The sequence below is a fragment of the Nothobranchius furzeri genome, chromosome 3 (assembly GCF_043380555.1).
Source record: "Nothobranchius furzeri strain GRZ-AD chromosome 3, NfurGRZ-RIMD1, whole genome shotgun sequence".
NCBI lineage: Eukaryota > Metazoa > Chordata > Actinopteri > Cyprinodontiformes > Nothobranchiidae > Nothobranchius > Nothobranchius furzeri.
The window spans coordinates 3,476,173-3,493,771 of NC_091743.1; the positions used below are offsets into that span (position 1 = coordinate 3,476,173).

Sequence of the window (17,599 nt, forward strand, 5' to 3'; positions counted from 1 at the left end):
AGTGCAGGCTGCTGTCTGAGAGGTGGTTGAAGACGGAGTGTCTCCATGCTGCTTTGTTTTGGTCACTTATGAGCGTGAGGCGAGTGGTGTTACGACCCTTCCTGGGGAGTTTGGCTCGTGTGCAGAAAGGAAGGGACAATAACGGGATTTAAAAGTTAAAATGATGATCAGGTTTATTTACAACTACAAAAAAGATAAATCTTTCCATCCACAGGTTGGGAATAATAAACTAATTCTGCCTGTGGGGAATTAAAACAAAAGTACAAATAAGTAGGGATGTCCCACTGGGCAAAGATTTCTGGGTTCTGGACCAAAATAAGGATCTCCAAAAGTCCAAACTCTCAACTGGGCGGTTAAACCAAACTCAAGGTGATATTTTAAACTAAACCGAAAGATGCCGATGACTATGGCGACCGTACATCAGGGCAGATCAAGAAAGCGCAATTTCACAGAAGCAGAAATTGAGGTACTTGTGGGGGAAGGGGAAAACCAAAAGGAAGTGCTTTTGCAAAACAAATAAGAGAAAATCCACGGAGTGGCACAGCGTTGCTGAAGCCGTCAATGCTGACTTCTTCAGAGAGATCTGTGGCAGAAATTCAAAAAATGGTCCGATCTGGATTTAATCCCCAGACTCCCGGGTGAAAGTCACGCATGCTAACCAGTCACCCAAACGGAGATCTCCCTTGTCCAGGTAGCCAGGGCGCATGATCAATCGGGTCACAGTTACAGGACACACACACTTGTCACAGACGCATGACGTTCTGTCTCAATCTGTCCCCCTGCTGATTTCTGCATTCCGTATTCTGGCTTCGGGCTGTGAGTGTGTGTGTGTGTGTGGGGGGGTCTTGTTCTGTGTGAAAACAAAGCGGTACAAGTGATAATGCTGCAGGATTTCATAATTGTATCTTCTCAGCAGCAGCACTGCAGGTGCCCTCCATGTCCAACACGTGTGTAAGCCAGGTCCTTAGTCAGCTTAAAGTTGCGCACATTTTTCCACTAAGTTTTCTTTCATAAATCCCAAAGTTTGCATGGAAAGTTGCTTACGCAGTTTTCCGACCCCGTTTTGTGCGTAATTTAATTTTTCTTGGCGTCTGGAAAAACATCTCCCTCTGCCCCCTTTATTTTGGTCCAAGATCATTACTGGGCTGGCCCTGTTAAACACGTTCTACACCCCTGCTTAGTAGGCTTAACTCATTCACTGCCAGCCGTTTCCTGATCACTAACGGCCTTCGCTGCCAGCGTTTCTCACAGTTTTTACTGTTTTTTTAAGAGTCACAGAACGTTGCGCGCTAGCATGATGTCGATGCCAAAACAACCAAAACAAAGAGGAGACTCACCTCTAACATCAGGAAAAAGCCGCGTGTTTTGAGCGTTATCCAATCTTTCATAATCCGTTGTTGAATTGTGATCGGCAGACGCTTTTCCGGTTCGCGCCTCACTTTTTTTACAGGAACGGCCCAAAACGATCTCCAAACACATGGATGTGTTGTTTCCTGATCATGTGATCTGTGACGTATGTGGATGAAGCGCGGGGGCTCGTTCCGATGCTCAAACAGTAAAAAAAATGCAGTGAACGGTTGGATCTAAAAATGACGACTTTAGTCGTCAATGGCAGTGAATGAGTTAATTATTTTTAAGCCAGTATAAAAATGACTGAAACACAAATTTACATATTTGGCATTGCTGACCAATATCTTTGATTTAATTTATGTGTTAAGAACATCAAGATGCATTACAGTGAACATTATAATAAAGTACATGTTTCTAGTGCAGAGAGGAGACGACCCATAGAAGCACTGGTCTGATCTCATTTCAGAGAAAACTAGAACAGGTCAGATGCACCTGATAAAAAAAATTACTAACATAAACTCAGGAATCTGTTTCTTTGCTTCATTGTTCTGGTGCTGAAAACATCACTAATGTGGATCAGACACACAGATGAATGCACCTTATTTATTATTTGGAAATGAGTGGGTGTGGTTTACATCAATACATTATTTTTGTAATGATTTAAATGACATGTTATTTAATAAGCCATAAGGCGTAGGGTTCCATAGGAAATATGAAATCCACCTTACGGATCTCTGAGGTTATTTAAACCAGAAGATTGGAACTTTTTAATGCAGGTAGCGTGACTCGGGTTGCGAATGACCACAGTCACCGATTCTTGTCATGCGTCTATGCCTATGTATGTGTGTCTGATCTCAGAATTGTGTGTACTGAAACTCTAATTTCCCTCTGGGATTAATAATCTTTGAATTGAATTGAAATATTTTATCTCATTTTATGCTTTTAAATGGATGTATTTTACTGGTAAATAACTTCCAAAATGTCTGAATTAGGGCCCTACCGATGTGCTTTTTTTGGGACCGATACCGATATAAAACTTTTAACAAAGGCCGATAGCCGATATAATGGCCGATAAATCTCCATCACAAAAAAATAAATACAAATGTTCTTAAGATTAAACCCTTCATTCTCTGCCTTTTTGATGCGAACTTATTTCTCTATTACACACCAAAGAACGGTCTCAATAACTCTCTAGGGTTTCCAAGTAATGCAAATAAGATTTATTTTGCAATCTCAAAAACAACAGAACACACAAACTACTACTGAAGATGAGCAGATGACATCACCGGATGGATCTTTAGTGAAGTAGGCCCACACCGTACTATGACCCTCTTTTTCCATCTGTAATAAAATAATCAGCATAAAAGTACAGTTATATATCTGTTGATACCAAGACAAAGTAAAATACATTAAATGTGGCATTTTTATACTTAAAAGTTTAAAAATTATCATGTAAATAAATGATATCAGACATTGTGGCTCAAAACCGTTGGCTCTGTTTTTGTTTGCTTCCCCAGCTGTTCAGGTTTTCTCATTTAGTATTCAAGTCTTTTTTTTTCCTTCCACTGAATTTTCTACTCCGTTTGTTGTCAGGTTTTTTTCTAGTTATTCTTCTTTCCCTTTTAGGATTCTTTCTTCTTCAAAATTATTTTATTTATAGTTCCTCCCATGTTCCCCTGCTGTCCTCTGCTCCCACTCACAGCTCCTCCTCATAACTAGTCCTCTGTCATCTCTCACTCCTCAGTGCATACGGTTCAGTTCCAGTCATACTCTGCTGGTTTCAGCGTCCTAGCTACCTGATTTTATTTCTGTCACCTGATTTTTGGCATTAAAATACTTTTGAGTTTTACACTTTTGTGTTTTGATCCTTTCCAAAGCCGACAGTATTAGGAAAATAAAAATAAGATATGTTAAATGACTAGTATGTGGCAATGTATAAGCCTTATGTAAAATATAAGGCTGAAAAATACAATAGATTTATTCTGTTGTAGAGAGGGATGTTTATTTTCTCGTATTACTTCCCCTACCCCTCTCCCAGCTAGGGAGAGGAGGAGGGACTCCCTGCACAGCGTTTCATTGCTTTGTTGCCAACCCCCCCCTCGCCCGTCCTCAGCTGCGACAACGGTCGTGTGCCGCCGAAGCGCCGCGAAACGGGGACCGCCTTCATTCGTCGCCCTTGTTATCCTATTCTATAGGCCACATGGGCCGCCGAAGCGCTGCGCACCGGCGCTCCAGCCCGCGCCGTGCAGCGATCGTTTCGGCGTCTGCCCCATCGGTCTGCCCTAATTTTTTCCGTGAGCCGCGGCTGAACCGCGTGAGTTTGAAAAGACTGCTGAAGAGCGGAGGAAATTGTCTGAGAATATTCCAGAATGTCTACCAGAAAAAGGCCAGCAGAAAAAGGGGAAGCAGCGTGGGCTCTGCATAGAGCGGAATGCTGCGGCAGTTTTATTTTATTTTTTCAGGTAAACTTTTCAATACGAGGCCACGAGGCACACAATAAACTTGGGAAGCATGTTGAGGGGAAACATACTTTAGTCATTGCTTATTTTACCGTTCAACTTACCACTGACGCAACAAATATGCTTAAAACTGTGGTCTTACCTCCTACTTCCTCATCACCGTCGTCTCTGCTTGACTCTGCTGCTCTGCTGCATGTGTGCTGTGATGGTGGCTCCACCCCCCAAGGAGAGGAGCCACGCAACATGAGTTCATAAAGCTGGCGCCATCTGCTGGATGGGTAGCGCAATATCGGCCATATCGGCCGTCTTTTTGGCCGATAGCCGATAGTGTGAATGACCCCTATATCAACCGATAATATCGTCCGGCCGATATATCGGTCGGGCCCTAGTCTGAATTGTCAAAATAGAAAAAATTGTGGTCGTGATTTTGCAAAAACTAAATTGTGATATTATTTTTTTCCATATCGCTCACACCTAGTTCAGACACAAACTTAAGTCCCAGCAGCTAACTTTCTTTTCTTCACCAAAGCCAAGCAGGACCAAAGCGTGAACCAGACAACCCAATTGTTAATTGGGCGACTGGTTTTATGAGTCGGTCACAACAAAATGTGAAGTTTACATAAATAAAAAATGAAAAAAAGAAGAAAAAAGGCCTCAGTACTGTCCGCCCTTGATTGATGGTCAGTCCAGCAGAGGCAGCAACTGTTATTGTCCTAATTTATCACTTATCACCCACCTGTCTTAAAAAGAAAAGAGACATCCCTCAGCTTAAGGCTTGCTGAACAAAGGAAAAGCTCTAAAATAGACTTTTTGGTAAAACTGTAACATACCAAATGTTGATCTTTATTATAAAATTTAAATGGACTGAACCTGTTTCTCAATTTCCTTTGAAGAACATCATCGTTTGTGCTAGATTTACCTAAAAAAACCTTTGCAAAAGGTAAATGTCCTCATTGACTGGTTTAAATTTAATCCTAGATCATAGTTTAAATTGAGGTTTAGGGTTCTGGTGCAACAGACTTAAATTTAAACTTGGTACTGTGCAAAGTGGGTTTAAAAGAAACCTTGTTAGTGCAATCCAGCCTAAATTTATTTCAGCATCATACCAGGCTGTGCACCAAGCTTTTTAACTCAGTACAGTCATGCTGCAGCCTTTAACGCACACATACTTTTATCCTACACCAAATGGAACAACTTTATTTTGTTCAAGTAAAACAATTTTGGAATATTGTTACTTAAGGAGTTTATTTGAACTTTTCGCGGTTCGTGTTGATACTGGGAGTACTTTCATGTTTAGGTTTCTTACGCTCTTTATTATTTAGAAACGGGGATGTCTTGGCTTGTTGCCAAGCCGTTACCCTCATTCCCACATTCACAAGATAGGCACCAACAAAGCAAGCTTTCTAATGCTGCCATTGTGTTGGGGGAAGAAGGCATTTGTAAATCCAGTGAGGTCTGGTCTGTTGGGACGGATAGTGTCTTTTTCAGACTTTCTCTATCCATTTATGCGACTCCCTTCCAAACCAGCTCTCAGCAGATTTGCTTCAACTTGTAAGAGATAATCTTCCCAGAGATAGAATGCCAAAATACAAAGAAAACTGAAATATATATATTGGTGTAGGGTGAAGTGCAGAATTTAGAAGACGCAGAATAAAAATAGGCAAACTGAATTTAATTGAGCATAAGAAGTTAGTTTGATGACAAACACAAATGATTTCTTGTTCAGGTTCCTGTACAATTTTCTACCTCTTAGACAAAATAAATTTATTTTTTTTGGTTGAGTATAGGGCTGCAACAAATGATTCTTGGATCGTCATTTGGATCGTGAATTGGATAATCATCACTAGCGTCTGCTTCCTCAGCACAATTTTCACCTTAAGAGTTGAGGAGTGAATCAAGAAGAGTTCCTAAAGATGTTGTTGATTTAGAAGCTGTGTCACTGGTAGATTTAGGGTGTGTCCGAATCCGTGGCCAGGATACTTACGAGTACGAGTCCTCGCCGGTCTACCGCTAAGACCGTAAGTCAGTGGCTCTGAATTTGGACGGTCTGGCCTTCACCTCTACGGTGGCCCGTAGGTCCCGTCACAGCCGTGGCGGCAGCTACACGCAAAGGAAAAATGCTAAAGCTAGCGAAAATCGAGCAGGAATATTAAGGAGCTAGAGCAGCTTCACGTCCATCAGCAGCGTTTGTTCACAACCGTTTTCAGGTAAAGTAACTTTGTTTATTCTAGAAGCTTTCAGGACTTACATGCTAACTTTAGATGGTTTCAAGTTGTGGGTCTGGAGGATGAGCCTGAGGAAGATGTGTGTGGAGGAGGTCAGTGGTGCTCTGTCCTGGAGGAGGTACCAGCAGACCACCACTATTGTTAACAGGCAAGTCATTTATGTAGAGAACCTCTATTAAAAACAACAATGTAGTTTTATTTGCTGAAGAGTCACAATTGTTATACCAGTGGATCCATAAACCATCTCCTCATTTCATATTTTTGAATACATCTTGGAGATGTAACAGCCGTCGTCTGAGCCAGCCCAGCGGTTCCTGTAGATGGACGATGGAGTGGACAGTGAGAGGAAGCGTCCAAAAGCTCTCTCTGCAGACCGTCCTGTATGATGTTCCTCTGGCCAGAAACGTCCAGCCACGGGTCTGCTCCAGCCCTCCATCCACGCCTGGATCCTCCTGCAGATCCAGCTGCACTGTTAAAGACTTCCTGCTCACTCAGTTTAAATAAATGATCCAGGAAGAGTCACTCAGGTTAATCCTGCTTTAACCGTACATAACTGGTCCATACTGGTTCTGATCTGTAAATAAGTGTAACCTATTATAAATAATCTTGTCTCCTTACCATCTTTTCATTTTCTGTTCATGTAACATGTTCAAAAACATCTGTAATAATAAAACTGGTGATAAAACCAATGACCAGAAAGAGTTATCAGTTAGTATTTGTTTTAATAAATGTGTTCAAATATCAAACAGCTAAATAACATTAACATGATGACAGTAGAAGGCCTCTCTCCCAGGAGGACCACCAGGTAAAGCCTCTCCTGACCCTGGACACCTGCAGTCCTACAGAGAAAATCAGACCACAGGTGACAAAAAGGCAATAAACACATTTTTACATTTATCCACATGAGAAGATAAAACTTCTTCACACAAACAATTTTTACTTCATTAAAACGTGTCAGCTGTGTAAATCCCTGAATGTAAAACTACTTTTCACAGAAGAACTTCTGTGGTTGTGTGTAAACAGCTCCACTCTTCACCTCTAACCTTAATAAAAACGCGTCTTTGCTCCATTGTCCTTTAAACAAATGACAAGTTTAATTTGCTGCACACACACACACACACACACACACACACACACACACACACACACACACACACACACACACACGGGAATAACTGGGACCTGCGAAACAAACTCGTTCTGGCTGATTTCCGCCTAAAATGTAATTTAAAAAACAAATAAACAAACGAAAAATGTTTATAAACAGAACCGCTTTAAGCTTTTTAGGTTTCTACGGCTAGTTTTTAACAAACTTACGTTTAAAACTTCATAGCTCTCCCCATTTTCTCTTCCTGTTGAAAATCCACAGCCGGCGCGCAAAGCATGCTGGGATAGCCTTGTTCTGTGAGGATACAACAGACCCATCCTCGAAATGTGGGCGGAGCGAGGACGCATTTGAGGACGCGAGAATGAGTATTCTTGTAATTCGGATAGTACTTGTCGCTGCGCTGTGACGTCATCAACCTCAAAATGCACTCTCACAAGCATCCTTCCCGTGGATTCAGACACACCGTTAGTTCTGTCTATGCACTAGAACCGGTTCGTAGCTGGGCGGGTAAATGAGAACACCACTGTGTTTACCTAATCAGCGTAGCGCTTATGATTTTAATTAATCTGGGTCTAGGGGTGAGTTTATTACCCTTTAAAAATAAAACTAGTTTTTTCACAACTTACCTGGACACTGGGCTCTCCCCTCCCTCGTTAATGGCTCCGACATGCTTGCGTTTAAGATGTTGCATCCTGACCGTCATACTCCCATGCCATGCCATGTTTGATTTACATATATTGCAGGTGACAAAGGTCTTTGCATTGTTTAACACAAAGTGCTCCCAAACTTTTTCTTTGGCCTTTCTGCTTCTGCCATGTTCTAAGTGTGTCGTTTGCCATCAAAACACCGGTTTGGTGTTTCCGTTTTGCCTTGACCCCCAAAATGCCTTGAAACGGCCCTGGGTGTGTGACTGAGTTTTGAAGGTGATCTGAATTGTATCAGATGTATAAATATTACATTCGTATAACTTATTACCAGGTTACTTTTAATAACTTGTCAATAGAAAATAAAGGTATTTAATAAAATTTAATTTTCCATAAAAATATGAATTATCACGTTTGATATTCAATTGATGATGAAACTAGGTACTTTGGGTATGCCAGGGAAACAACACTTTATAATCATTTTGAAAAAAGACAAAAATATAGTTTATTAAAATCTATTTATTACTATATTAATGATGATGAAAGGCAAATGATTATGAATAGTGATTCACAGTGATGAGACAATGAACTAACTCAGATGAAACCTGGCTTTGTATGTTTTAAGAGTTTTTCTAAGTGACTCAGAAAGGTGTGATGTCTGGGTTTATAAAATAAATTTGGCTGTTTGTTTGGATGGATGGTGGATTGAGCAAATAATAACTGTTGATTCAAAAGGATGGTTCATGTGCCACTAAAATAATTCCACTGAAAAATCAGTTTGATTCCTGGTAGGATGGTCATTTGTGTTTATGTTTATGTATTTAGCAGACGCTTTTGTCCAAAGTGACCTACAAGTGATAATCGGCATGTTGCCCTTGAGGCTAACAATAACAACAACTTGACATCAATCATTGCAATGAGGGAACAAAGGAGTGGACGGTGGTGGTGGTGGGGGGGGGGGGGGGGGGCAGGGGGGGGGCAGGGAGGGTGCTAGTTTTGAAGATGCTCTCTGAAGAACAGGGTCTTCAGGAGTTTCTTGAAAATTGAAAAGGAAGCCGCAGTTCTGGTAGTGTTTGGAAGGTCATTCCACATTTGTGGAACGATGCATGAGAAGAGTCTGGATTGTCCTGAGCGTGGTGTAGGCACTGCTAGCCGACCATCCTGTGATGACCAGAGCGGGCCGGGCCGAGACGTAAGCCTTTGCAAGAGGATTCAGGTAGATGGGAGCCGTACCATCTCGGACTTTGTATGCTAGTGTTAGCAATTAGAATTTGGTGCGTGCTGCTAGCGGTAGCCAGTGGAGCTCAATGAACAGAGGGGTGACGTGTGCTCTTTTTGGCTGATTGAAGACCAGACGCGCCGCTGCATTCTGGACCATTTGAAGAGGTCTCACAGTACAGCCTGGAAGACCAGTTAGAAGGGCATTGCAGTAATCGAGGCGGGATATGACAGTAGATTGCACCAGGAGCTGGGTGGCATGTTGTGTTAGGTATGGTCTGATCTTTCGTATGTTATACAGCGCAAAGCGGCATGAACGAGCAACAGAGGCAACATGATCTTTAAAGGTCAGGTGTTCATCAGACACAACACTCAGATTTCAAACTGCCTTTGAAGGAGCCAGAGATAGGAAGTCATTTTGGATTGAGATAGTGTGCTGTATGGATGGTTTTGCTGGGATGACAAGTAATTCAGTTTTAGAGAGGTTGAGTTGGAGATGGTGGGATTTCGTCCATTTTGATATGTCAGAGAGACAGTTTGATATTCGTGCAGAGACAGTGTGGTCGTCCGGTGGAAATGACAGATAGAGCTGGGTGTCGTCTGCATAGCAGTGGTAGGAGAAGCCATGTGATCGAATGATCTCAGCCAGTGAGGTGGTGTATATGGCAAAGAGAAGAGGTCCTAGTACAGAGCCCTGGGGGACTCCTGTGGCAAGATGGTGCACGGTAGAGGATTGTCCAAGCCAAGATACACTGAATGATCTTCCTGTGAGGTACGATTCAAACCAGGCATGTGCTTTCTCTGTGATGCTAGAGAGTGTGGACAAAAGGAAGCCATGGTGGACAGTGTCAAATGCAGCTGATAAGTCGAGCAGGATAAGCACTGAGGATTTGGCAGTCGCTCTAGCTTCTTTTAAGGATTCCGTCACTGCTAACAGAGCAGTTTCAGTGGTGTGGCCCTTTTTGAACCCAGATTGGTAAGGGTCAAGCAGACAGTTTTGAGAGAGGTATTCTGTGATCTGCTTGAAAGCATGAGCTGTGAGATTTGGCTGAACTCAGAGCTCTGGCAGAACTGGTTAAAATAGGAAGTGAGTTCACTTTAATGAAATGTTTGTTTATAAACTTTGACCAACCAGCTCTGAGAAATTTGTATAAGTGTTTACAGAGCTTTGCATGCGCAAGCTGGTTAAGGTTAGGATGGGGGTGAGAGGAAGGTTAAATTGCAAGAGGGAAAAGGTCACAATTTGGTTAAATGTCCGTTTTACGGCGGGTGTCAGTGCTGACACTCTGGCACAGCGCGTTGACCCCCCCCCCGACGCACAGAAGCTTGTCACCTGCTGACAGCAGGCTGCTGTCTTTTTTGAGGGCTGCATCTTGCCGGTCATTATCACATGACAGCGACTAGTCGATGACAGGCATAACAAGTCACTATAGTGAATTCGACTAGTTCATACAACCCCTGCTACTGCTCCCCAGTGTTCTGCAGCATAATCAGCACGTTCTCTATGAACTTGATATCAAATTTTTGCCTCCTCTTCGTCTCTGCACCTGCCAAATCGCGGTCTGTCACTGGCAAATCAAAAGTGAGACAGATGACTCAACCGCTCTCCTGTGGTACTTGCTTGTTACCACATTCCACCCGGCCACAATTAAATACCGGCCATTATTCACCTCTGCCGACTCCGACACCGGCCAAAATATGATACCCGGCCGTTAATTGAATACAGGCCAATATTAGAGGATTTACGGTACTCTTGTTTCACTCTGTTGCATCATCCCACCCACCAGGCATATAGAGTGCCCTGATTGGCCCACAAGGCGGATAAAGCTCTGTGATTTGTTCACTAAGCAGATAGAGCACTATGATTGGCCCACCATTATGGACCAATCACAGCTCTTTATGTGTTTGAAACCCGTCTAGAGAACTGTGATTGGCCAGCCAGAATGCTGTTGGGGCTGCAGAGGTTCCAGTGGAACATTCCTAGACCAAACTTTGCAAAGCAACAATTTGGTCTAGTTCACTAGGCTTCAACTCCGCCATATTGTCCCTGGTGTTCTTCTTCTTCACCAGGTGTTTTTAGCTCATACTCATGAGGAGCTCCCCCTAATAGACATCTGCAGTAGTGGTTAACAGGGATATAAGAAAATATTGATATGGCAAATACATCATGATATCTTGTTTTGCAATATTATATTGATATTCAAAAGTTGTGTATCGAATTTTTGGAAGAATTCACATGCAAACATTTGTGTATTTTCCTTTCTTTTGGTGCATTTCAAATGCCTGACCACTAGTTGGCAGCAGTGAGCAATGGGTTTTGTTTTCACCACTGAAATGTAAATCCCTCAATTATGGTTCAGATACCTCATGTTAAACATGTTATGTATCAGTTTGGACTGTTTATTGTATTTTCCTACAAAAATGTTGAGCGTTTCTGCTATTTGGACACTCACAGGTTTACCCCAACTAATCTGATCTGGCAGAGCGCCAATGTGAATTCTGTTGCAGCGTTTTGATCAAACGCCAACTCTAATTAGAAAAGTAGAATTACAATGAGTTGAACCAAGTTAAAAAGTTCTTTCTGAACATGTTTGGTGAATCAAAGTATGATTCTGTGTTTTCTGTTTAACCCTGTACAGTTGATTCATATTTCAGTTTGAGCTGTTCAAGATGTGTTTTGTGCTGCAGGTGATATCCAGAAGGATGTGTTGTTAACTGAAGCTGTCAGGTCAAGAGGTCACATACCTCTGTAAAGGAACTGTAAAAAAAACAAATGGTAAGAAATCATTAAGCGTCACTAAACCTGATGCTTTTTAAACCATTTAGTCAATTATTCAAGTAAAAAACAAAACTGTCTTTGATTCCTTTTCCCACTGATGGAGCTTTAGAGGAATAAACTATGCGTTATTACAGTTATTTAGCCTTGTTGTTGTCTGAACATATCTACAGCCTCATAGTCTGGTTTTTAAACCTGTTTTCTTTCTGCAGGTCTAAAGCCATGCCTCCTGGGACAAGGCTTCATCCCTCAGTGGTAATGATCCAAACACGAATCTGTCTCGTGCTTATAGCTGGTGGCTGGCCCTTCAGCTTATCCCTCAGTGCTGTTGTCCAAGCATCGCAGCCATCCCTGGCTAACTTTCCCACCTTTATAAGGAATGATACAGTATTTGAGCACCTTGCCCTCCATCCGGATCCCAGTGTGGGTTGGGTCTATATTGGTGCCCAAGATCTTTTGTTCCAGTTAAACCAGTTCCTCCTTCCTAACCTTCAGGAGGAGACTGGACCTGTCACAGACAGCCAGGACTGCTTGCCCCCTGTAACAGAGAGCAACTGCCCTCAAGCGAAGAAGACTAACAACCACAATAAGCTTCTTCTCATTAACCTGGACTCTGAGGAGCTCATCACCTGTGGGAGTGTCAACCAAGGAATTTGCCAGAAGCGTGACCTGAATTTGATTAACAAAATACTTTTCTCCACTGAAAGGCCGGTGGACACCCAGTATGTGGCAGCTAACCACCCTAATGTTAGCACGGTTGGGATTGTGGTTCATTCTCATCTTGACAGACAGCCGGTTCTATTTGTTGGACGTGGTTATACAAACAGCCATCCACCTATTTCCACGCGAAACCTTGCTGAGGAACCCATCTTCTCCTATGAGGAGACCGCAAAACTGGCTGTTGCTGGCCGACTGTCAGAATACGACCATCATTTTGTTGCTGCGTTTGCTCACAGTCACCATGTGTACTTCCTTTTCTACAGACGGGACCTGAAGTCGCAGTCCCGAGAGTACCGTACCTATATCTCACGTATATGTTTAGGTGACCAAGCCTATTACTCATATGTGGAAGTGCCTTTGACCTGTCGTTCCAGGACAGGTAAAATTTACAACCTTTTGCAAGCTGTCCAGCTTGGGTCCTCCACGGATGGTACTGGGAGTCTCAGTTCAGACATATTTCTTGGAGTCTTCTCCACAAATGTGGCTTCATCAGCTGCTCCCAGTGAGGACTCGGCTCTCTGCATGTTTAACTTAAAAGATGTGGACCACAGAATTAACTCCACCAGAGACCTGTGCTACACACAAATGGGGAGAGAAGCAGGAGTCGAGGCAGCGTATATTGAATATGAAGTGAAGTCTAACTGTGCCAACCTTCCACAGGTAAGAGAATAACAGATTATTATTATTATTATTACTATTTAGTATTATTTATTAGTCATTTAATCTGAAATCTGCTTTTGGGTAACAGCTTCACACAAGAGTGATATTTACTGGTTTTCATGGTAAATAATGAGTAATTAAAGGTGCAATTCATATGGATGAAGTCATAATGGCATCCTGTGATCAGATGTGGTAAGAGGGATGAAGAAACCACCCTTTGTCAAAAATTTTGACAGGTCTATTGTTCCTTGACCTTTATGACCTTTCCCCCAAACCACCTTACGTCAACCTTGACAGGTGTATTGTTTTATGACCTTTTGTGATATGACCTTTAATGACCCCATATGTCAAGAAATGAATTGATGACTGGTGTGTAATGACCCGTGAAATTATTGATTGTACACAATGCACAAACAACATTCCTGACAATTACATTCACGCACTGTGGTCCTGTCCACCTGTCCAGGAATTTTGGGGTAGCGTATGCGAAGACCTGTCAAATTGTCTGAAATGTCATATCCCAACTGCCCCATTCTTTGTTTACTGGGAAACCTGGACGATGTCCCGATTGAAACATCTTTGGCTCACATGGTTCTGACTGCCATATGCATCGCTAAGAAAACTATCCTCATGAATTGGAAAAATAGAGATACTCTTTGCGTTAACCAGTATAGAAATCTTTTGTTAGATCATATTACACTTGATATAGTCTCTGCTTCCACTTCAAATCAATCTCTCTGGGCTCCTTTGATCGGTTCCATCACATAGCAATGATGGGGGATCATTGATATTGTCCTGCGGGATGATGTGGGTGATGGGGTGGAGGGTCTGAGTTTGGACTATCCAGATGTTACCTGGAGGTGGGTTCACTGGGGGTGTCTGGGGCTGGGGGGCTGCTGCCCCTCTCTGGAAGTGCTTGGGTTGCCTCGGGGGTCGACTGCTGGCGGTTGTGAGTGGAGCTCCTTGGAGGTCTTGGCAGTGGCCATGGGTCGCTGCCTGGCAGCTGCACTGCCCCTGAGCGGGTCTGGGTGGGGGCCTGGGGGCTCGGGTTGTGGGGTTGGCTGGCCCCATGTGGGGATCTGGGCGGGGCCTTGGGGATAGGGTCCTGACATGTATGCTGCCGGGAAGAAGGCCGAAACATGCGGCAGTGCCTGGCCCGGGCTCAGGGGCCTCAGGTAGACCTTGGCTCCTCTGCTGTTCCATCACAGGGGAGGAGGATGTCCAGGATGGGGAGGACCGAACCTTACCTGGATGTCCTATGTCTTATATATTCTGGAAGTTGTGCAAATGCAGGGATGGGAGTAGATATTCTGCTAGGGCGGGGCTGGGTTGGGGCCCTCGTACTCCGTGAGGCTCCGTGATGCTGCTGCTTTGGGCCCTGGCAAGATGGGCTGGGGTCTCCATGCCCTGGGTGGCATTTTGGCAACAGCGGTGCCTATTGGGGCCAGTGGGGGAGCTGGCTTCCTGGAGGGCTTAGGCCAACCAGCCATTCCTCCTCATCCCCACACATTTTTTTCCTCCTGCTCCCTCACATCATCACACAATCATGCACATAGGACCTTGGGGGGTGGACAAGTCAGGGAGTGCGGGTATGGACCTCATTTCCACATTCCTGTGGAAACCTGCTCCCCAATTTTATTTGCACTTTAAACACTTCCACTAACGACATTCCACACAAACACACACTTAGGGCCTTGGGAGTGAGCACATTCAACGGCATTTGTCAGGGGGATTTTTCAGCCTCATCCCTAGTGCCGGTGCCCACCTCCACTTTTAAACTGCACTTAGACACATAGGGTTGTGGGTGCAAGTGGGGTGGGGTGGTGGCATCAGCTGGCGTAGGCCAGACGATGCCCGCACTGCCCGCTCACCACAGCCGTGGAATACAACCTCATCAACACGCAATAACACTATATTGGAGCGGGCAGAGGGAGACTAGTGTTCTTAGCACACCTCTGTTCTCGCTTGGCTTCCCGGGGCTGAAGGCTAGGAGGGAGATCTGGCTATCTGGTTGGGGTCTGGGCTGGTGGGTTGCTTTGCTCAACGTAGGGCAGGGGAGCCTGCTCATCAGCACCCCAGCAGAAAGAGTCAAACTCTGGGAACCCATGATGGTTGTACCCCTTGTGCAGCAGTACCGGGACCAGAGTGAATAGGGTGTGTATGAGGAGCATGAGTGGGTGTCCGGCATGCATTTTTGTAAGTCTTAGGTTGTATGTGTATGTGTGAGCATGAGGGAGGGTGTGTGTGACTGTGTTTGTGTATGACTGTATAAATCAGGTGGAGCCTTTGACTCCTCCCTTCTCCTGGGACTTCTTTTGATGCTATACATCTTCGTCTCCCCTCCCCCTGCCACACCTCGTGTGGAGTGTTGTGCCTTGGTCTGCCTGAGTGTTCTTGGCTCCCGGATCAGGAGGTTTAAGATTTTTGGAGTCTGCCTGATCAATCCCAGTGGCTGCCTGGTGGGATCTGGGTCCCTGGGCTCTGCTGGGTCCACGGTGGGGGCAGTTGCCCTTGGGTCCTGGGTCACTGGTTCCCGGGCTCGGCCGGCTAGGGGTTGGGAGGCTGCGTGTGGGCCTGTGGGCTTGCTGCTGATATCTCCTGGAACTTTGCCGGCTGCTGGTTGTAGCCCCCCGGGGCGATCCTCTGCACCTCTCGAGGGGAGCAGGGGCTTTTCTGGTTTTGGGTTCCTGTGCTCTGGGGCGGCTCCTGGATCTCTGGGACTTGGAGCTCCCTCCATCTCCTACACATCTTTGGGGGCAGATCTGTGGCCCCTCACACTCTCTATTGCACTCTCCTATAGAGAAACCTTACATATACAAGCGCGTGTACACACACAGGTGCTCTCATGGTGCTCTCGTAAGTATGGACTTGGGCATTTTCAACACATGTCTTATGGCTGTGGTTGGCACTAAATGCACTGTGATTTATTAATGTGTGATTGTTCAGTAAAACAATGTTGATTTTTATATTTCTTCATCAAGTTGATGCAGTGATAGCTTGCTCCTGTTGTATTGTGGTTTATCTCTGTTCTGCAGGTCTAGAAGCAAACTCTTGTTCATCATCGATTTTTTATTTCTGTGGACCCCCCCCCCCCCCCCACACACACACACACACACACACACACACCTTTTGTCTCTTCCTTTCTTTTTCACTTCTGTCTCCGTGTCTGGCCGGAATTACAAGCGTTCAAAAAACAATAACAATAAAGTTTTAAATATCAGGCGTGACATTAAAAGCAGACACTTTGATGCACCACCTGAGAGGCTTGTCACCAGCATTCAGACATCAATTCTGTTTGCTTCACAGCCAGACAGGACACACACACACACACACACACACACACACACACACACACACACACACACACACACACACACACACACACACACACACACACACACACACACACACACACACACACACACACACACACACACACAAAAAGACAGCATCAACTAGACACCTGTTAGCTATGTCCACCATCAACCGACAAGCACACAGGAAATCAGCACCCAAAATAGGTACAGAAACCAAGGCTATCACAAAATCCCATTCGAAACTGTGTTCATTAAAACAGAGAGTCATAAACCGAGTCCCAAAAGTCCGGGTAGGAGTCCCATTTGCAGCATCCAACTGGGGACCATGCACAGGAAACCAGGTGTCGGCAGCAGAAGCTGGAATAACACTCCGCTGAGCTCCTGAATCGACGATGAAACGTCGTCCTGAAGAAGCGTCCATCAGGAAGAGCAGCCCGTTTGATGAGCCGGCGTTGACTGCTGCTAGTGAGCGCCGGCTCTGCCGTTTCCCTGGTCGGGGAAGGAGCAGGGTGGAATGCAGCGTCTCGCCTTCGATCCAAACTTGCGGTGGTAAAAACACAGTCCAGCGTTTCCTCTCTCGTGTTCCATCACAGCTGTCACCGACACGTTCTGACACGGCTCAGCTGGCGTTCGAGGAACGATCGGCATGATGGCGTGAACGCCATGCGCCCTGGAAGCCAGCATGATATTGTCAGCTTCCTCAGCCAATGCTCGGTAGTCCTTAAAGCGCAGAAACTCAGAGCTGGCCAAGGCAGTGCAAAAAAAAACAGGCGGTAGCTGTCATAGGAAAAGATGACTAAAAAGAAAAGTGTCACCTGTTCCAAGTAGCGCCAGCATGTTCTCCATCAGTTCAGACGGTTTGCTATCTCCCAAATCATTAAGCGAGAACAGGCGGTCAGCTCTCTTCTCCTCTGACAGCTGGTAGATCCTGAGCAGACTGTCCTTCAAAACACCATATTTGTTAGCCCGCGGAGGCTGCCGCAACAGCCCCATTAAACGGCGGGTAGAACCAGCTTCCAGTGTGGCGACCACATGAAAGAATTCCGTGTCATCTGAATTAATCCCCTGAGGTGGAATTGAGCCTCAACATGTTGGAACCAAAGTTCTGGGTCGTGTTGCCAA

The 17,599-nt window shown here is 44.7% G+C and overlaps 1 protein-coding gene across 3 annotated transcripts in view; it reads left to right on the forward strand.

Annotated features, from left to right (window-relative positions):
- The window catches only part of LOC107397087 (plexin-B1), a 215,833-nt gene that overhangs the window by 30,942 nt on the left and 167,292 nt on the right, over positions 1-17,599 (forward strand). For all 3 annotated transcript variants that reach the window (XR_011520067.1, XM_070549100.1, XM_070549101.1), the window contains exons 2-3: positions 11,693-11,780; positions 11,993-13,160. Coding sequence is in view for 2 of the 3 variants with exons in the window: in XM_070549100.1 (XP_070405201.1) it covers positions 12,003-13,160 (1,158 nt within the window). In the remaining variant the exon portion in view is untranslated. The remainder of the gene's footprint in view (positions 1-11,692; positions 11,781-11,992; positions 13,161-17,599) is intronic.